Source organism: Pelmatolapia mariae, linkage group LG14, assembly GCF_036321145.2.
Source record: "Pelmatolapia mariae isolate MD_Pm_ZW linkage group LG14, Pm_UMD_F_2, whole genome shotgun sequence".
Classification (NCBI taxonomy): domain Eukaryota; kingdom Metazoa; phylum Chordata; class Actinopteri; order Cichliformes; family Cichlidae; genus Pelmatolapia; species Pelmatolapia mariae.
The window spans coordinates 2,965,019-2,986,880 of NC_086239.1; the positions used below are offsets into that span (position 1 = coordinate 2,965,019).

The 21,862-nt window shown below is 38.1% G+C and overlaps 1 protein-coding gene across 4 annotated transcripts in view; it reads right to left on the reverse strand.

The window, feature by feature from the left end:
- Positions 1 to 21,621, reverse strand: part of bcas3 (BCAS3 microtubule associated cell migration factor) — a 323,139-nt gene extending 301,518 nt beyond the window's left edge. For all 4 annotated transcript variants that reach the window (XM_063492927.1, XM_063492926.1, XM_063492928.1 and 1 more), the window contains exons 1-7: positions 21,523 to 21,621; positions 17,444 to 17,536; positions 16,473 to 16,527; positions 16,055 to 16,130; positions 15,761 to 15,867; positions 6,342 to 6,423; positions 2,407 to 2,479 (exon numbers count right to left, since the gene is read on the reverse strand). In XM_063492927.1, coding sequence (XP_063348997.1) covers positions 2,407 to 2,479; positions 6,342 to 6,423; positions 15,761 to 15,867; positions 16,055 to 16,130; positions 16,473 to 16,527; positions 17,444 to 17,514 — 464 coding nt within the window. In that variant the 5' untranslated portion in view covers positions 17,515 to 17,536; positions 21,523 to 21,621. The remainder of the gene's footprint in view (positions 1 to 2,406; positions 2,480 to 6,341; positions 6,424 to 15,760; positions 15,868 to 16,054; positions 16,131 to 16,472; positions 16,528 to 17,443; positions 17,537 to 21,522) is intronic.
- Positions 21,622 to 21,862: the final 241 nt, after the last annotated feature.

The following is a 21,862-nucleotide window of genomic DNA, read 5'->3' on the forward strand; positions in this document are numbered from 1 at the left end:
TAAAAACAAAATACACCATTTTATAGATTTAAAAAACACAAGAATTAAAGAAATATATATCTCAATCAAGTTAGCTGTCAACTGATAATTATAGATTTAAAGTGAATTGATGATTCTGTTGTTCCAACATCACTACCAGACACTTTCAGCCCCATCAGCAACACATAAAAATACTTATTTGTAATATAAATAAATAACCTACACAGCCTAGTATGTAGCTTTTTTTTTAGAAGAAAAACAATCAGCAGTGACGCACAAGAGGAGTGAGCAGTGGTGCAATGCATCCGCCTTTTGAAATTGGTGCTCTTTTTAAAAAACAATATAATAAAAGGGCTGCTTGAGGTGGGCATTCAGGATGTAGAACACTGTTTACTGTTTGACATACTGTACAACCCTTCAAAAAAGTCTGTCCATAGCCTCAGTGGTGACTGTTCATCCATGTGTATTAACTAGAGTCTAGAAATAGCCCGTGCAGTATTAATTCTGATGGTGAAAGAAGTCTATATTGAGGGGACCACATCCTCTCAGCATGTGGAGATGTTGTGAGGGGGTAGATGGAGGTTGGAAATGTCACTCCAGAGAACAAAGCACACTTATTCATCACTGAACTTTTGCCCAAGATATGTGTGCACTCAAACACCCGCAAACAGTTAAGTCGCCTCGGTCTTTCCCATAAAATTTCACTGAGAATCACTTTGAGAATACTAATACCTGTGGATGTAATTAAAACGACTGAAAATAATAACAACAGCTAGAAGGGGAAGGAAACGTAAATCCTTTCCAGAAATGTGAGCAGGCATACACACCAAGGTCTGCAAGGGCACCAGCAGTCTTTACTAATTCCTAAAGCCCACTGGCACGGGTACAGAGTGAAAGGGACGCATATGTAGCTTTACTGTCAAGAAAATCACTGGATCCTTACATTGTTTGGACTTTACATATAATCCTTTCCATTGATAAAATTATGTTGAGTGTGCCTGGCTGGAAATCCACAAGTACAGCGCTTTAGCACACATGCTTTTTCCCTTCTCTGGTTTTCCTTTAATTTGCAAATCTTGTAATCTAAGCCTAGAGCTGACTGAACCGACTTCTAAACCAGCACTGCTATAGCAGCCAAGAGTCCAATCTGTTTTCCATTTAAGTGTCAGGACGGCATCCTTTTTGGTGGTTAACAAAAGCTGTTATTTCAAAATGATTATATGCTAAAAATTGTGCGAGGACCTTAGTAAGTTTATGAACAGGCCCGATGGAAAGTACAGCGCCGCACCCGGAAGCTTTTTTCCTTCTTGTCTTTGACCAAAGTGTTATTTACCAAGCACTTCTGTAGAGGGAAGGACCAGGCTGTGCCATTCAGCCAGAGGTCAGGGTTTCTGCTTTTCAACACAGTACATGTTTTCAGCATTAGTGTTGAACGACGCCTGGGTGATTCGCCAAACCGTCAAAACGCTGCCTGTCTCAGTGTCAGTGAGGACATAGGAAAAGCAGAAGCAATGGCAATGGCGTCAGAGAGACAGTGGCGGCAGTTCCTGGAAAACATCAAGAAGGTGGTCTCCATCAAGACCCAGCTGAAGACAGACTTCCTTATTTCATTTCCTGGGGAGGATATATTGAGTTAAATTTTGTGTTGCTCTGGAAGAGCAGCATAAGTAAGTGGAAGAGGGGGAAAGAAGGGAGGGCACGAACTGGGTATAGAGAAGGGAGTGCAAGATGCCTCGGGGTCTGTCACTTTTTAAGTAAGTTTTCTTGCACTAAACAAAGACATGACATTCCCAGGCCTAACCCTAACAATCCCAGGCTTCTGCACATCTGCTCCATCACCCTTCTCCCAGCCTGTGGGGCATTCAGGTACTGCTCGCATTCCAGCCACACTGCCACTAACAGTCACTAAGCCCACATCGGTGGCTCACCTCAAGTTGCATGTGAAGGGTTCGTAACAAAATGTTGGGTGTCCTTTGATGCCTCTTATTTTTAAAAATGACTTTCAGATGGAGAATTTGTTGTCCTTCATAACATCACCGAGAGTAAAACACTATTGGCAGGTTTTAAAGAAAGGACCGTTAAATCCCACGAGACACAGGTTGCTTTAGTTTCTCACTTTCCAGTAAGTGCACTTTTAATTAGAAAGTAGATGCCTGTTATGCTCTGTCTTTACTAGGCAAAGACAGAGCTTAACGGGCATCTCGTCTTTAAGTTTAAGACAACATTACAGAACATCACTTTTTTCCCCTCCACTAGTTAAGCTGGCAGTCACTTATCACACAGAATAGCACAACATTACAGCAGAAAGATGTGAATCTATAATTCATCACTTATAAACAGAGGGGAAGCAAAGTCACTATTCTGCATTGCAGTTTATGGGTGACCGACAGGAAGTGATGTCAGTTTTATAACGAAGCCTGAACTCACCCAGAGGACCCCGTGCTCTTGCAGACCCCAAGGAGGGGCCTCTTGTCAGCAAAACTGTCCAGCTTTACAGGACCTGAGGAGGAAGAGGAGTCAGAGGAAGAGCCAGATGAGAAACAGCAGAATCTGCACACAACAAAGAGAGACATTCTTTACCAAACATGTGAGGGCTCGAGCACTCCCCACCCTCATACAACAGGCAGGCTATTACCATGGCAGGAAACGTGCTGATTACATTACTATGGTTGCCCCATAATCCAATTATGGTTGCAAAATATTTTTTGATAAATGGAGATTTTTTTTCCCATCCAAAACATGGAATCACTTAATTTAAAGACTTTGTTTGCTAGTTTCTACTGATTTTCTACTGTAAATTGGAGCTAAAAGAATAAATGAAGCTTGATTTAAAATAATAAAAAAATAAAAATAAAAAAAAACATTTTTGTTCCTCCAAAAAAAGTTAACAAAACTCAAAAATGATGGAGAAATCTTATTGAAAACGCAAGTGGAAGTCCAGTGGGCATGTGAAAAATGAAGAGAAATCATGCTGCATTAAGTATTACTGATCCCATATTTTCCCTAATTGTCTCATTTTTGAAGTTTGGCAAAGGATAAGGGGACTGAGTGGATGGGGGTGCTTAGGCTGAAGAAGATGTTACCCTTTAGAGGACTGTAATTTGAGGGTTGACAGTAATCAGCCCAAGTTCCTGTGGTATGGCATGAGAGCAAATGTGCCTTCCGTACCAGCCTTTAACACTACCAACAGGATCCTTCTCTCCTTTCATGTTTCTGTCATCAGTCAAGATATTGAGCCGGAACATAAATATGCTCCTTGGAGACTTGGTGAATGGCACATTTAACTAAAAAAAATAAAACATTCTGGGAAGATGCATAGAGCAACTTTGATTTGATTACTATTGCAATGAATAGTAACAGACACAAGTAAGTGTATGTTTAAATAATACTATGACATCGCCCGAAACATCAGGCAACATATTAAACTGCATGGAATTTCCTCTATCGGGATCAAACTCTATTGTGAAGACATACAAAGCAACATCCACTGAAAAATAGCATGAAGAGAGCATTCACAAAGTATCTCCTCAATGCTCATTTGTTATCAGACAGAGAAGTCATTGCTTCATTTTCCAAAACAACAAAAGATCATAGGTTGTAAACGAGATGTGGATAAACGCGTTTACTTCCTTTGGAAAACCAGCTTTTCCTTCTCTATTCCAGGAAGAAGGAACCTTGCCTTATTATAATCAACACCTATTTTCAGGGCTTTACGAGTCCACCCACCCACAGCCTCATATCCCAGACAATTGGCCTTTTAATGGCTCGCCACAGTGCAACACTGTTTGCACCCTAACAGATTACAATCAGTGTCCTTCCCTGCAGTGGTACAATTCATATTTATTTTCTGCTGAGAGAATTACTCCCCTCATGTGTCGGGGCTATCTGCTGCTTCTTATTACTGTGGTTTGCTTTTATCCACTTCCAGCACTCCTCAAAAGCTGCCATTGTGTGTTGTTGAAATCTGCCAAAAGACTGGAACATAGACGGCGAACACAAAGACGATTTTCTCACCGAAAAAAAAAGCCACAAACCATCTTTCACAGAACCGATTGACACCTGCAGGGATTAAATTTAAACGTCATGCCTGTAAAGAGTCTAATCAGTGGAACAAGTCGACCATTTGCACCATGACTTTGAGAATATGTGAACTGCAATTAATACTGCATTCAACCTTCCACTAGTGGAACCAGTGCCACATTTGTTTGTCATTACTGGGACTATTTCACTTTGAAAAGACATGACAAATGAAATGAAATGCTTTAACGTTGTTTGTAATTCAGTTCATATAAAACAGCATTAGGTAAGCAGATCAAACATGCATTCACAGAACATCATGGGAAATGTTTCCTTCGAAAAAGAAATGAATCTGAAAGTACTGTTCAATATACTGATTCACAAAAATTCTCATTTTCCTCCTGCATTGTAATTTTCATTTGGACCACACTACATTACTCATAAAAGCAATTTGTGAGTAATGTAAATCACAAAATGCTGATTTTGAAAGCCTCTATTACACTTTGCAAATCTGCGAGTCAACTTTAGGGTGAGTGACAGAAATCTCCCTATCAGATAGTAAGAGAGGGGGTCTATGCAGGAGGGTCCGCGTGCCAGTCTGTTTTTTGTCCTTGAGGAATTTACATTAGAACGCACTAATTATGCATGTGCATGCATCCAGGTGGTGGATATGGAAGCATTTCACACGTCACTTGGTGAAGCTACAGAGTGTTATTCAGGTGCTGTTTGATCGCTTGAGATGCCAGACTGCAGTTCCTAGGTGGTTCCCTTGCTGTACTTAAAGTTCATCTCAGGTTGAAGTTAAGCAGCCACTGTGGTCTGTGTGATCTCAGATTTTAGATTAAGCACTATGAGCTTTCTATTGTTGCCCTGCAACAAACTGGCAACCTGTTCAGGGCGTACCACTCCTGTGGCCCCATGTCAGGCTCCAGCTCAAGACCCTGAATTGGATTAGTGGACGAAAATGTTTTTCTTTCTACTTCCTTTTTTTTTTTTAATAATATTCACAAATTTTTCTGAAATAAAGGTATCCCAAAATCATCATTAATAATGAACAATGATTCTTTTTCAATGTTTGCTAAAAGAAGATTTTCTGTGGCATCATTTTGTAGCAATCATCCTTGTCAGATTACGGCAGCCCGTGTGTTGCATTAATAATATAATACTGACGCAAATACAAAACTCAAATTTGATCAAAATGCACTTGGGATACCCTCTGTTTGGTTAAACTCTTCATGACAAAAGGACACCAATCCCTGCATTACTAGTAATATGCACTACTGACTGAGAGTGGGCTAACAGTAATCGTAGATTTACGACAACATTAGGATGAGGAACCAAGGAGCACTCTTTAATTTTAATGATATAGCACCACTTAAAATGCCCACAACCCAAAACTGCATTAGAATAGGCCATCCGAAATTTAATTTTAAGTGTTGACCTTGGATGCTGAAATCAAGTTAACCAGAGTTTTTTTTTTTCCAGGACAGACATTTCCGAATTTTGCTGAAAAGACACTTCAGAAGACTTGCAAAGGAAAAATGTTTAAATGAACTTCCTCCACATCCCTGTGTGGTTTCAGAAGAGATATTTACTGTTAAAACAGCATCTGAAGGTGGCACAACACGAGCTGAGATTTTATCTAGTACAAGGTATAAAAGTTTGTGTTTCATAGTTGAATGCAGCTTCTTCTGAAACAGATATGTAGATGTGGAACTTTAATACCACTGATACCATAAAAAAAGCTACATAATGATCAGCAGCATTAAAATCACTGATGGATGGAAAACATTGACCATCTCATAATTTCAATCATGCAGTGTGTTTATGAAACCTAAGGTCCTGATATCAATGCAGATGTTACTTTTGATGCATAATACACAGCTTAACACTGTTGTAGACTTAAATAGCCTTTGAAAGCAAAGACGCTCCATGACAGTAGCAGCCTCCTCTACCAGCCAATGTGGGCTGCACACTGCAAAACACCATAAATAGCCCGTGCACAGAATACAAATCCCACAGCACATTACCCAAAAGATCCTGCCAACAAGCTAATACCTTATAATAATAATAACTAAAGGAACCCATCTCTACCCTTATAGCAGAGATGTGAAAAATACTGACACCTACTGTGTTTGTTTTTCTGTTTCCTCAGCAGAAATGTTTCTCAGCAGCACCAATAAAAGAACTGACAACAAATGTTGTTAACTTCACCTGGCAATGGTTTTAATGCTGTATAATCATGTCATTACTACTGTATAATTATTCAAGCAAGAATATGCAATATGTGCTTAACTGCAGGTAGGTGCATATTATATTCAAGTAAAGGTACTGAAAATACTCACTGTTATGAGGAGCTGGCAGAATGCGAGCAGCTCGCACTGGACCGTGTCGCACTGAGAAAAGCTCTTGAGCTTCTCCTGCCAGCTGAAAAAAAAAACATATATTAGACTTGAAAGTAACAGAAGTTCACAAATCAGCACAATAAAAGAGGTATTTTTACTCAGTAGTACAGACCAGGATTAAAAAATCCAAAACAAAACGTATTTAGGTATTAGGCCGTTTGGAGATCTTTATATCCGGCCACGTAGGGAACTGTTTCAAAACACACGTTTCTTTTAAAGCGTACAATTTCTTGTCATTTTTTTTAACCAATGATCTGATCTGTTCACACTAAGAAAAACAACACGTTTTCTCGCCGTGTAAAACTACTTTTCATAGAAAATGGCAGGGTGAGGTAGGGAGGGAGGATGGGGAACATCCACATGGTGGTCTGGTTGTTAAGCTCCAGCCAAACCACGAAGTAAAATCCACCAAGCACAAAATAAAAGTCCCAGTGGCATCACAACACAAATGAGCTGACTCCACTTACAGAGCCAACAAGGAGAGGTTGGGGATGTGGGTTAATGCCAAGTGGGCAGCAGCCCATAATGCCTCTGTAGCAGAACACATAAGAAACAGCCAGTGCATCTTAAAATAATTCAGAATTATCTTTGATTTCTGATTTACTGCATATAATAGAATGATGGGAGACCCGTAGCTGAATGTTTCATTAACCTTTATTATTTCCACGGTGTCTGTCATCTTTAGCAGTTTTTCGATTTATGCTGTAAATTATGTTTCCATCATTTCATTTTTCATCCACTACTTCAGGTACTGGCTTTCTTAATTAACCACCCCATGACTTCTTTGTTGCCAAGATTTTGTGTTACACTATATTAAAAAAAAATTAAATAAAAAATTTAAAATGATTCTTTTTTCACTTACGTCTGCAACTCTTATCACATTTTAATGAATCTGTCCACACTGAAAAATTTAATGGTCAAAAATGTAATTTTGTTTTAATCTAATGATGGCAGTGTCATTAGTGCAGCAACACCAGTAACCACAAAACAGGCTTCAGTCCGACTTTGAGAAGGAAAAGTGGACAGTGGGAAGGATAAATAAAATATTTCACTCTACCACGAGTCATGCTCACAAATTAATAAAACACACTTAAATGTGTGTAAATGACCGCAGTAATTCAATTTTCCCATTACAAATATGCAGTGTATTGTAGTTTTTCCTTAATAAAGTCAAGGCTAATATTTTCATTTAATTTGTTTCACATGCATTTTATTTCTTTTAGTTGCATAAATATTTGCTGATATCTTAGGTAATTTCCCACCCAGAAATATGAACCACATGGAGTGAAATAGCAGACTTAATTTAATAAATTAAAAGGTAAACAAAACATTTGGAAATGCCAGTTTTAGTTTCAAGTCTAAATTTTCAGCAGGTTTATCAGCAGCTTCCCAGGCATGGATTAAGCCTAGTCCAGCTCTAAAAGAAAAATTCAATGAATATGGAAAGAAGTTATGGTCTAGAAGTCAGTTTAATTCATGTCTGGGGAAACTGAGCCTAAGAGAGTTGTTGGGGAGACTCCCAACCTCAGTATTTGAAAATCCCTGCCCGGGTGTACGAACGACTGAGTTTCATTAGAAATGTCCTGATGTTTGTGCCAATAAAATACCCAAATTGTAAATACATAAAATTTACAACAATGCATTAAAAAAAAAAATAACCCTAAGACTCTGACATCATCAATTTATAAAAGGTTTTTTAATACTCAATGTTAGAGACACATTTTGAGAATAATAAAAACTCAATCATTATTTCCTTTTTCCTTCATCTTCCACTCGGATTGCCTACTTGAGCCATTTGAGTACATGAACACACAATCTGTTCAGTACCAAAAACAGTTAAACAGTCCAGCTTATATAGTGCAGCCAATTATTTACTGAAAAAACACACCACAATACATAAAAAATTAGTAGAGAAATAAAAACTACATTACCAGCAGCTGTTTGTTTATATGTTTGACTGTTGTACAGTTGATGTGTAAGAGGAGTGAGCTTGTCTGTTTCTCACTGCCATCATCATCTGCCTTCACTGAATAAACATGTTCATTCTACCACATTTGCACAGACTTGAAATTACATTTACAGATAAACAGTAAGAATAATAGAGTTGAACTTAGAGTAGATTTTTAAGTTTGCTGCATTTCTGGTCTTTATTACAGAGCAAATTTAACCACAGTGAAAAGCACTTTAATGTGTGTGTGTGTGTGTGTGTGTGTGTGTGTGTGTGTGTGTGTGTGTGTGTCCAGCTGGGTTTAGTCTTCATCCATTTAAATGTGATGCCAGTATATTAGTTCCTGGCAGTGTCTGGTGTATGTAATGGCACATTGTTCTAAGCATACAATGCCCTACTTTTCTTTCTCTTTTATGCATTAAATTACAGTGAACCCTGCATTATCACTTTACTAGTGCTTTAATCTGTTTGTTTTAAGTCTTTAAACCCATCTGAGGGGATGATCGCTCTTTTGTGCAATTAGTAGCCTTTTCAAAGTGGCGGATTTGGAGCTGTGTTTTTATTCAAAGTGCTTGAGGCCCAGCTGCGGTAGATTAACACTGAAGACACAGGCAGGTTATACGAGCACTGATAGCAGGAATAAAAGGAGGTTGGCAGCAGGGTACGATTCCTATGCAGGCAAATGGTCCTGCAAGGGGGAATAATGGAATTTGCTGGATTAAAATGAGAAGAGGGGATGGCTGGAGGTTAATGCGGCGGGTTATTGTGCATTACCCCACTGCTCATCCTCGCCTTACATGGCTCTATATGACATCCATTGCCATCAACAACATACCCAATATTACATTAGTGGCCAGCGTATGCAATATGCCAAATTGCTTTTTCAAACTTGTTTTTCCTGCATATAGTTATTCATTATATTCATTTCATTTGTGGCACATAATGTTTTTGTGAAATCACAGTGTCTGCTCTTCTGTTTTAATCTCTCAAATGTAATGCCTTAAGCTGTGAACAGATATCTGGGCCATATTCACAAGTGGATACTCGCACGAATACAGCGCTGGACATATTGGGGGTTTGGAGCGAGGAGGTGCCTGACAGTAGCAGGTGCTTGCTCTTCCATAACACACACCACTGAGGTGATAAACGCACAGATTGGTGAACTGCTTATGATGCAGATCTGCAAGGCAAATTGAAATGTGCCACTCTGTTTTCTCTTCATAATGTAAGGACCAGATCTGAACCCTCAGTCATCTGTCTATCGACACCAACGATGCTGAGTAAGGATCACCAGTTTGGAGAGCACATCTGTGCAACTCCAATAATACTTTCCAACATAGTAGAATATAAAGCACCTTTAGGAATGCTGTTGAAAATTTTAAAGTTTACATTAAGTGCTGCTCATCAAAATGCATGTGTGCATCCTTAAACCCTAATAAATATGCTGAGTGTCTTTCCTTCTCAGGAAAATTCAGCAAAACCATATTTAAGCATTTGAAATATAGCATTATTCAGATTTATTATAAGCAATAGTCTTCCTCTTCACTGATTTAGCACCATATTGCTGCATATTGTAGCACAATACCATAATAACAGAAGAGAACTGCATATAACCAGAACTGAAAGAGACCTCACAGAAGAAAGGTACATGGATTGAATGCAGGTTCATAACTTCACACCGTGTCAGCTCGGCTGACGGTCATGTGTAGGTTCAAACAAGATGGCATGAGGCTGGAATAAAATCTATCCATCAACTGGTGGGCTTTATTATTGGTTACACACCAACACACACCAAAAACCAACCACTCTAAACTGACTTCCTTTTATACTCTACCCATTCAGTTGAGCATCGGGAATTACCCAAGTCTGGGGTTAGCAAACCAAACGAGAAAACAAACATCCACATAAGCAAATATCAAACCACAATACAACACATGGAAGACATATTTCTATTCATACAAAGTCCTATAAATAATTCAATAACATATGCACGTCAATCAATTATATATAAATTAGAAACACCTTAACCAAAACTCCCCCCACCTGGCCCATTGGTTTACTCCAGGAGCTCATAAACAGGTGACTGAGCTGCTTTTACTCTTTCACTCCACATCTTGCAAAGGAAGCAACCAGGAAAAGGTGCCTACTGCTAACACACTTACTAACACACAAATACATGTGCAAGGAATTTAGGTTTACCAAAGCAAATGATAAACTGTGAACAGCTCCAACTCAGGTTCTTTTTCGTGACACAGGTAGGATGGCCAGTCCCCCTCTGTCCCTTCACTGTCCACAAACAGTCACTTAAATACTAACCGAAACGTCAAACCTGATAAAGAATCACCAAACTATACATATATTTCTTTTTTTATGTTGGTTTTAAAATACAAATCCTCAAGCGAATAAAAATACAGGTAAGGGTAATGGAACCCCTTGGTCTCCATTACACACCACTTTTCCATTCGGAAGTCATTATGAATATTTCTGTACATATTAGGGGTGCAACGATACTCGTATCGATATTGAACCGTTCGATACAGTGCTTTCGGTTCGGTACGCATGTGTATCGAACAATACAAAATTTTTAATTTATTTTATCAACTTTTCTTCTGACGATGCTGTGGATCTGCGTTCGACTACTCCGCCTAGGCTGCACTGTCGAGCGCAGATCCACTGAGCGCAGCGCAAGCTAGCAAGACAGAGGCTTAGCTCATTGCAGCATGGCAAATTGAACCTCCCCCACCCTCATTCAGATCTGGCCTTTGGGACTATTTTGGTCTTCATGTGAAGTACGACCCTGAAGGTAAGCGCATCATGGACAAAAGTAAAACAGTATGTCGGATGTGCCACGCAATGCTCAATTACATGGGTGGGAACTACTGCGTTAGCGCAGTTTGCTCGTTAACGTGTTGACACCGTCCAGCCCCACGCACGGGGCGATCGGCGGTAGCTCGTTAACGGAGATTTGCCTTGTTGTGGCGTTAACGTCATTTCAGATTAACGCTGACAGCACTAGTGGGAACACAATGAATATGACTGCACATTTACTCCGACATCATCCTAGTGCAAAGACAAGTGGAAGCAGACAAAAACAACAAGCACGCATGCTACAAACTTTACCCGAGTCATTTAGACAGCCGTTAGCACATGATTCTCCTTATGGGGACCTGATATGTTTAATATGCTGCTGAGAATATAGCCCAGAAGAAGCGTATAGTATAGCTTTTATTTTGGAAAGAGCCATTTCTCTGTAATAAACTCTCTTTTCCAAAGATGAGGGATTTTTCCATGAGATATTAATTTTTTTTATTACTTTGTCATTTCAGCAACATTAAATTTAAAAACTGTACTTTTGAGTTAAAATATATATTTATAATTTTAATAAATGACAAATTAAAAAAGCATGAACATTTTTTTGTATCGAAAAAATATCGAACCGTGACACCAAAGTATCGAACCGAACCGAACCGTGAATTTTGTGTATCGTTGCACCCCTAGTACATATGTATGCTCGGTATGCTTTTAAAATTTTCAGCTGTCAAAACTGATTTAAAATTGGGGTGGCTGTGCTCTAGATGGTGGGTGGGTGATCTCTAGTTGGAAGGTCAGTGGATTGCAACTGAACTTAGAGGCCGCTCACATCCATAGGGGTGTGAGCGTGTATGTTTAAATGCGCTTAAGTATAGTTAAAAGCACTGCATGATTGTCTGTGTGATTGGGTGAATGAGACTTGTGGAGGAAAGCACTTTGCTTCAGTGCTTATGTGCAACAATCTGAGAGTCCCACCACTATGTGCTATGTATTTTAAAATAAAGTTGTTGGGGGTTTTTTACTGTAGATTTACATATTATATAGTCACTGAGGAAGGGGGGGGGAACAGATTAAAACAGGCCAATATTATCGGTTGCTTATCTATCAGTGTCAGCATTTACAATGCCCGACAAATGAAAATTAAAAAGTAATGGGAGAGATGAGTGCTGATGTTGCATAGTTCGTCCACTCTGCGACTTCTCTTGTGTGTGGAACACCACAAACACAATCATCAAAGCAGAGAGTAATTGAACAAATAAATAACTACGCATAACAAATGTTTAGTTATTTATGAAATGAGTTCATGGTTTGAGTTTGTGGAGGGAAAAAAAAAATAAGCACACCTATATCAGACCCTAGAGTTTTCAAATGAAGATTAACACTTGAATTTTAGTGTTGGTCTAATAAATGCTATTTTAGTAAGCTCTAATAAACAGGATTAGTGGACAATGATTAGCCTTGGGAAGGTACATAAATTCAAACTGATTAAACATAAATAACCCTACACAGCTATGGTGCTATGGCAGATTAAACAGATTGTATTAGCTCTCTCCTTCCGTGTAACTTGCATATCAGTGTCTGGATTACAAAAACTCTCCATGTCCATTCATGTATTAATATTTCTGAATTATAAAGGAGAGGGTTTTTGACCCTTTTTGAAAGATGGCTCCAACTCCTCGACACATCCACTCACACTCCGAACAGGCATTTTACTTTAGCATTTCATCAACACAATCGCAGACAATTAGTCTATGACAGTCTGCCTCTTATCACGCAGTGCTCGGTGACACCTCTCCAGTGAGAGGTGACGGTAATCTACATCACCTGAACACCTCTGTCAGTATCCATACAACCAGTCGGAGTCCCCGCCTCATGAGTCTGTGAAAGCATGTGTGTAAATGTGTGTTCGTACTCTGGTGAGCCATTACAGAGGGTGTTGGCTTAGCAACTGTCACAAACACTTCACGGCCACTCAAAAGCCAGAGAGCAAGGCACCTTAGGTGCTTACTTAAAAAGCCTGTGAAAAAAACATAACCCATAAACATCCTGGAAACTCTGAAAACTTAAAAGGAAAACAATAGAAAAGGAAAGTGTGTAATAACAGGCCAGCCTTTGCTGCAGAATTGGTGTCAGTTGAAACAGAAAGGCAGAGAAGGCTATTTTACCGGGTGTGTGTAGCATTGCTAAAACAGCTGTAATCCTTTCCTCCACAATGCAACAGAAAGTCTGCTCACAACACGAGATTTGCCACATCATTCTGGTCAACGTGTGTGATCACGAATAAAGTAAGAGTGTGTCTTTTTAGCCGTGGCCTGTGGATGTTTATAAAGAGACTGATTAAGGACTTCGGTGTGTTTAGATCTCACAGGATGTATGTGAAGTTTGCATATTTCTGTGACAGCCTCCACATGAAAGGCGATACTTGGTGAGCGAAGCCTTCGCAGTGTTGTGGATAATTTGTTAAGTTACAAAGCTGACAAAATCTTCTAATGATTTTCCAAGTCTGACTTTGAAGAAGTCTTTTTTTTAAAGACTAAATAACTTGCCCACTCTGCTGGGTGAGGGCTCTACGAGGTTTAACACTGTCCAAGTTACAAAAACATATTTGAAGACAGGAACTACTTTTTCACCAACATTATGTAAAAAGAAATAAGAGCCAAACAGAACACTTTTGCCCTAAACAACATTTTAGTTTGACCAGTTTTGCCACAGATAATAATTATCTGAGAGCTGTCCTACAGATAACAGAGGTCACATTAATCCATATCTTGTCAATCAGTAGCATGTCATAACATGGCAGCCTATCAATAGGTCTCCACCTTGTGGCTACATTCAACATGACAGTGCAGTGTGGCAGAACTGCAGGTATCACTCACAATACATTTATAAATTATCCTGGACACACAATATAACCAACTACATTTTTCTTAAAACATCATTAATTAATATACTCATTAATTTTTTTATCATAATATTAATAATATTATTTGATAATTGTTAAGATGGTTAAAATCATATTATTATGATTAGTACTTGCTTAATATTGCAATTATGTATCCTTCATTAACTGAACTGCACAATCACAATTTCCTCACTAGTCTTATGTGTCAGCACCATGTGTATTTTTATATCATCTAGCTGTGAAAGTAAATTTTGTTGCTTTAAAAAAAAAATCATAGGTTTGCACAGTCTTGATACATATCATGATAATGTGATTACATGAATTTTGATGGACATGTATGAGAGTTTCAGCAGTAGCTAACAGTTGTAATGGACTGATTCCCACACCGTTAAAAAGACTCGACCCTGAAAGAAGGCACGGGTCAGTGCCAGGTTTTTTAAACCTGTGATAAACACAGGCACTGAAAGAACAACATTAAAAGGAGCATTAGGTGTTGAATCTCTTTTGCAATCTATTCTGTACTGCAAAGAGAATTCTTGAAGTGGCTACATTTGCCAGTGAAGATGTGGGTCAATCACTGCCACTGCTGTGTGAGTTTCTACTCTTTTTTTCATTTTCTCCGTAGCCTTTACTCACAAAAAGGTGGACATGCCTAACATAGTACTCAGACATGATAGGAGCTGTAAGAAGTGCTGCTAGCTGTATCAAAGAACCGATAACATGGTCAACATCGCCGGCTAGTGGACACGGACCTACACTGCAACACATTCTTGACTTTAAAGCATGAAGTGATGATTAGGTTAGATCCACGTTAGCCACAGGGGTTCATAAGAACATATTTAGTTGTTTAACTTTATTTTAGTAAGCTTCATTTGCAATATTACTTCTTAATATCTTCAAACCTACTTGAGTGATTTTATTTCATTCTTGCTTCTTGTGTGCATTTCAAAGTATGTGACTATAGTTGTGTACAGTTTCATTATTTTTTCAACCATAAAGATATAAAATATTCAAAATATTTTCTTGAGAATTTCAATTAATTCAATTAGCAAGATAACTAATAACTAATTACTAGAAAACCAAAAGCAAACACTCTGGAAAAAAAAGAAACGTTTTCCAACACAGCTATCATGACAGCACATTACAGTAGAATAAATGGACACCATTGGTACTTAAATTTTAACAAGCTAGCATTTCATTCAATGAATTGCCAGCAAGTATTTTGGCTATAGCAAGTTACAAATTAATATGCATTCTTTAGTCAGGTCCTGTCAGGTCCAAGAGTAGCAAATGTTCGTAGCCAACATTTGAGTTCTGAGCCCAGTAAGTGCACAGTTTATTTCCTCCAACTGCACAAGCTTAACAAATGCTGACCGCTGACATAGTAAAAACTGTGTTTATTTTAATCTTTCAGATTGGCAATATTGGTTGATGACACTCTCAAAAAAGGAGTATCACTAATGAGTCACAGAAAATCACACAGACATATTTATAGATGAGTTATCTACACTTTGTAATTTGAAATGCTTCACTTTCTTTAGAAAGGTTTAAAAAACTTGCTCACCAGTGAACTAACTGATGCTTACACTGAAAACAAACTGAAGTGATCACAGTTCTGAAAAGTTAAGGCAGAAAAGGATCAAGTGAAAAAAAAAAGGATGAGTTTGCAGTTTTAAGGACCAATTAGATGCAACTTACAGATACGCTCCAGATCTGCATTCCATCAGTATACCCAATCATGAGGCAGAGTGGAGGGTCAGTAGTGCCACTGTGCATCTCCATAAACTCTGGGTTGCGTGCAGTGTCTTTGCAAACAGAAAATGTGTAATGAGCAATAGTAAATAACAGTAAAGTTAAAACTTGTAACACTGTTACAATACATTGTTGGAAAGGCATAATGTATTATAGACTTTTTAAAGTTTTAAATTAGTAGATCAGTGTATACACAGAGGATGACTACAGCTTTTCAATATTTGAGTCATGAGTTCATACCATTAATGTCAGCTTTCTCAAATCGAACCCAAATGATTTTCTCTTTCTCATCAGTGGGTGGAGCCCCAGTATATGCCTGTAGAAAGAAAGAAGGCAAAACAGACGCAGCAAAAACATGAACAACACTGAGGAATAATACTAAAGAATGCAAGACCTATCTGCAACACTGTATTTGCATTTGCATTTTCAACCAGGCCCTCCCTGTTGCATTTCTGGTTTCTAATCAATGTACATCGAGTATCAATAAAACTGATAAAATTAGGGACAGTTCCACAATAAAAAAAAACAAAGGCTGTGAAAATATTTAGCATTTGTTTTCAGTGTGGTTTTTCAATGTTGTATGCAAATTTTCTAATTGCTAATAATGTTGTTGTCTATTCAGTAAAAACTGAATTAAAAAAAAAAAGAGGAAAGTTACCTGAGGTACTACATCCTGCAGAAAGGTCACAACACTCTCCATGTAAGACTGCTCCCTGTAAAAACAAAAAGCTCATCACAAATGCGCAGCATGGGAATTACACCCTAACATTAATGCATAGGGTTTTACATGAGCAAAGCAAAAGTAAGTATCAAATGGATGTACAGTCAAGAATAGCCCCTCATTTCTTTACATTTTGCTTTCAAAGAGCTGGACTTTTTTGTAATTTTTTGAAGTGTTCTTGAGCAGTAGTTCGCCCGTCTTTCTAGGGGTCTTTCAGTGTTTTTCCAAAGAGCTTTGAGCTGAAAACATGATCTCAGCATGATGTGGAGTGTGTCCTTGAAAAAAATGGAAAAGGCTGAAGTATGCCAGATTACACTAAAACTGGACCGAAAATCAACAGCAACACAGATGTATTAGTTAAATCAACTACTGAGTGACTAATCCAAATTTTAAATTCTTGATATGTTAAAGGCAAAGAACAGTGTATCACAGTCATCTGTAAAACACAATGGAGGCTCTTCCATAGTTTGGAACTGCATTTGACCAGTGGTGTAGCAAATCTTGTCTGGACCTCAAAATAACTGAAGTAATGTTGGATCATCTTGTCAGAAAATCAAACAAAAGGAGTGAGTGAACAAAGAAGAGCTTTGGAATATCCTTAAATAAAAGTGCTCATACCAAATATTGACTATCAAGCTTGTGAGAATTGTACAAAGTTTGTTTGTGCCATATATGTTTGCACATGTTTCAATAAATCGCTGCATCCATTTTAATAGCAAAATATCAAGTAATGAGGGGTGGCTTAAGATTTTGTACAGTACTGTGTAAAAACATTTAAAGGAGGCTCAATTCATGAGATCACATGAATCATCAAACATCCAATTTCATCAAGTACACTGTTTCTTATCCTTGGTATTTAGAAATACAGTGCATGTGTTTACTCATAGATGACAAAGATGTGTCCTTACGTAGCAGCTTGTGCTCGCACCAAAACCCCTCCAGCACAACGACTCGGTCTGCGCGGAGAGTCCGAGGCCATTTTGTCCTTTTGGTTTGATATTCTGAAAAGATAAAAAGAGACATTTAGCAAGCTGGACTAACTTGACCTGACAAACAAACTGAATGTTGAATGTATACACTGACATGAAATAAGCAGTTACAATGTGAGAAAAGATGAAGTAGATTTAGGTTTTTAATCTAGATGGTAAAATCCAGCAGAATGTCGATTGTAGAATATTGATTCCTACATAAATATCCAAGGTTAGTTTTTTGCTTCTTTGCTTAGTTCAAAAAGCATTTTCAAATTACAAAGATCAGAACAACAAAGTCTAGTAACAACAACAATGAAACCATAGCCAAAAGGCACCGGCTTATTTATCCTACCAAAACAATAAAAAGACAGTGAATCATGCAAATGTAATTTTAAATGTCTACAATATTTGGGTGAACAGTAGACTGATGGCTGCGACAGCCAATTGAAAAATGAGAAATCCCTTTTTTCCCCCCAAACAGAAATGAGTGTTTTCTAAAACTATACTTTATTACGATCAAAAACAAAAAAAACAACATCAACAGTGTTTTTCCTGTTTCCTGTTGCATTTGGTTTGGAACTGAGCACAGCATTTTGTTGTATTTTTTATGCGTTACATTTCATGCAGGTGTTATAAATAGTTTAAAAGTTGATGATCATTGCGCCACTCATTCAGTACCAAACCATTTTATTTTCAAGATTAAAGCTTTTTAATTATGATCATTATTTTTATACATGCGACACATTATGGTGGAGGGAAATTACATGGTTTAAACTATAAACATTCTTGTTGTTAGGCAACAACACCAACCAAGCTATTTTTCTGCTAAATTCAAACTTGAATTGTCATATAGACAAGAACCACATTTTACTGTCAGCTTATGATTCAAGGAGATAAAGGCATACCACACCCTCCAAGATCTTTTCAAAGCAGTATTGACTGCAGAAAACCCCTATTGATGAACAAATGACACTGCAAGAGATCCTAAGACCACCCGGGCTAATGTAGACATGCATCCCTGGGACTTAACACAGAGAGGAAGTAGTATATGAATTGATATAGTAAGTATACCAGCTCATATACTACAACAAGTTAATGGTAAACTAGTACCTGGACATACAGCGGGTAAAATAAGTATTGAACCCGTCACCAATTTCAAAGGTGCTATTGACATGAAATTCTTACAAGATGTTGTTAACAACCCATCCAATCCATACATGCAAAGAAATCAAACTATAGTTCTTCATAAATTAGTGTGATAATGTGAAAACACATCGTTTTTCAAGTTTTGAACACATGAAAAAAGGGAGGTGCAGCTGTTTTTTAAGCATACATCACTGGCACGATTCATATAAGTGAAGTAAGGATGAATGGAAAAATGTGCCAAGACATTCTTGATCAAATTCTGCAGCCATTTACCAGGATGATAAAGATAAAATAAGGGTAAAAGTTTAAGAAAGACAATGATCCCAAACACACAGTCAAGGAAACTCTCAATTGGTTTCAGAGAAAGAAATAAAGCTGCTAGAATGCCCAGACCTGAATCCGAATCAAAATCTATGGAAAGAAGCTGAGAGTTCATAGACGGGGCCCAAGGAACCTTCAGAATTTGAAGACTGTCTGTATGGAAGAATGAGCCAAAATCATACTTGAGCAATGCAAGTTTCTCCAGACAGGAGGTGTCTTGAAACTGTCATCACCAACAAAGGCTTTTGTACAAAGTATAAAATAAATTTCAGTAAAACACGTTCAATAAAACTATGGATGAACAGTGAAGTCAAACGGCTGCCCTGGGCCAGAAGATGCTGCCTTGAAATCGGGCAAGCCTTAAGCCTCCACTAGTGCCAGAGCAAAACCTTGTCATTAGCAATAGTTCTTATAGTACATCTGAAACTGACCTATGAATCAATCAACCATAAAAAAGAGACCTAACTTACTCAAGACATGAACCACTATTTATATATAATAGAACACTGACAATTTTAAATGTATTCTTTAGCTACGTTGTTACTTGCAGTCTGTCAAAAAACAAACAAACAAAAAACTATTTGTTCCCATTGCTTTACTCAATCTATACAAAATGTGAAAGATAACACTGTTTGACAGGCATTATGAAGGGGTTCAGAGTAGAGCCGCTACTCCTCCACGTCAAAAGGAGCCAGCTAAGGCTGTCACCTCCTAGGTAAGGTGTTCCACATGTCCTACCAGGAGGTAGGGCTGTGCGATATGAGGAGAATCTAATATCGCAATATTTTTTGGCTACATCACCATACACTATATATCGCAATATGTTTAAATAACCTCAGAAAACAAATGTTATTTGTGAGCATATACTGCTTAAAATCGCACTGGTTTACTACTCAAATCGACCGTTCCATGTATATTACAAAAAATAAGAATGAATAGAAATGTTTTATTTTAGCCATTTTTTTAACCATCAGTTGCACAAAGAGGTTTCTCACAAACGACAATAATGTCACAGTAGGTCTCTCTCTGTGGTCAAGACTAGAAATTAAAAGGGTGCTCTTTTGTGCTTCCAACATATAAAAAAAATTGATGACCTCAAACCTTTTTTTTTTTTTTGGTGTGTGGGGAGACGCTGACATGCGGAGTTTAAAACAGTCTTAATTTTGCAGTGGAATAAATTCCTGGTACAGCTACCTTTAGTGGCAATAGTTTTATGGCATGTTTTGCAAAATTATCGCATTTTTTCACACAGAAAACTAAAACAGGCTTCAGCTGCCTTACCTAAGTTGATGAGCATTTTCTCTTATAACAATAAAAAACAAATTCTTTCAAAAGGGTAGTTGGAAAATCCAGCACTGAAAGCAGAAATTCAGTGCAACTAAAGTAAATACACCAAGCATCACAGACGTATTAGTTAAAAAAAAACCTGTAATCAGTGAATCTAAGATAAAAACACCTATAAAACCCAGAGTATAAATGGGGTTGTTGCAAAATCTGAGCTTCTGGGAGAGCACAGACAGTAAGATCTGACAGTGTTCTGACAGTAAACTTACAGAACAGAAGTATGAGGATTTCAAGGTGTTGTCTTATATCTTGTACACTTCGGCAAAAGGTATAACATGGTCTTTATAAGACAGCTAACATTTATAGATCCTACCATGAATTCCCATGGATAGTCCAAATCAGCTGGTAAAACAATAGGACACACACTCTTCCACACAGCCTAAGCAAACTGTGGAATTATATTCTGTGATTATATAATTCCAGCTGTGGAATTATATTTCAAAGCTAACCTCTGAGCACCAACAGGATCTGAGGAGCTGGACATAGTGCCAATGGATACAGCTGCCACCATGAATTTGAACCAGAGAGCCAGGGGCAGCTATATGCCACGATAATACTGAAGCAGCTGTTTGCTATGCCCCTAGTAAGACAAATACATTCTAGGTCTGACAATTTATTTAGACTGCAAACTATGTATACTACACATGGTAATACCAGTGCCTCGACACTAACAAAAACTGACTTGGCGAAATAAAGCATCCCTATAAACTAATGACACAGGGTCTTTATGCATTTAGCCACTTAGTTAACCACATTCAGTTATCCTTGTTTTGTCTTTGGAAGCATTCCCAAGCAACTACCGGGGCTAATAAGACCACTCGAAAACCGTTATCATCACACAGGGCAAAAGCTTGTGTGGCGGTAGAGACAAAGCTACATACAGTAAACAACATGCCTGAGAAGCTTGACATTCCTAGCCTCCGTTACATACACGAAACTCTTATTCTGCGAGCTAGTACCACTAGCAGCTAGCGGACCCATTCGGGTGACAATTGTAACAGCTGTCAAGGGAACACGACACAGCCATTGGCTAACGCGAAAGTTATCTCACTAGATAACATACGGCTAACATAGCTAGCTAGCATTAGCTGATAAAAGTCCCTTATAGTGTTAGAAGAATAGAGTTAAAACCCAACAGCTGGAGATACATTTGTCATGTTTCAATAAAGCATTATGTTTTATAGCTAGCAGCTATAGTTACGAACCGAGGAGCTGAACGCTGACAGTCTCCTTGTGTATACACTTCGTGGTGCTCTGAAGCTCTCTGCAAAAAACAGTCAAAACACAAACAGACTAGATTTGCGGAACTGTGTTGTGTCATTGAAAGCCAATCAGATCACGGATACGTTCTCGTCAAACCAATCAAACAACAGCAAAGGCGGAAACAACGATTACGTCGCATTACAAATAAAGCTTTTACAACTTAATAGTCATTGTTAACCTCCAAGTGTCTTTAATTTACATCATAATAAGAGATTTGAAGTGTCTGTAGTTAAGCAATCAAAAATACTTAGGACTAGTGATAGTCTAGTGAAAAGTAATGCT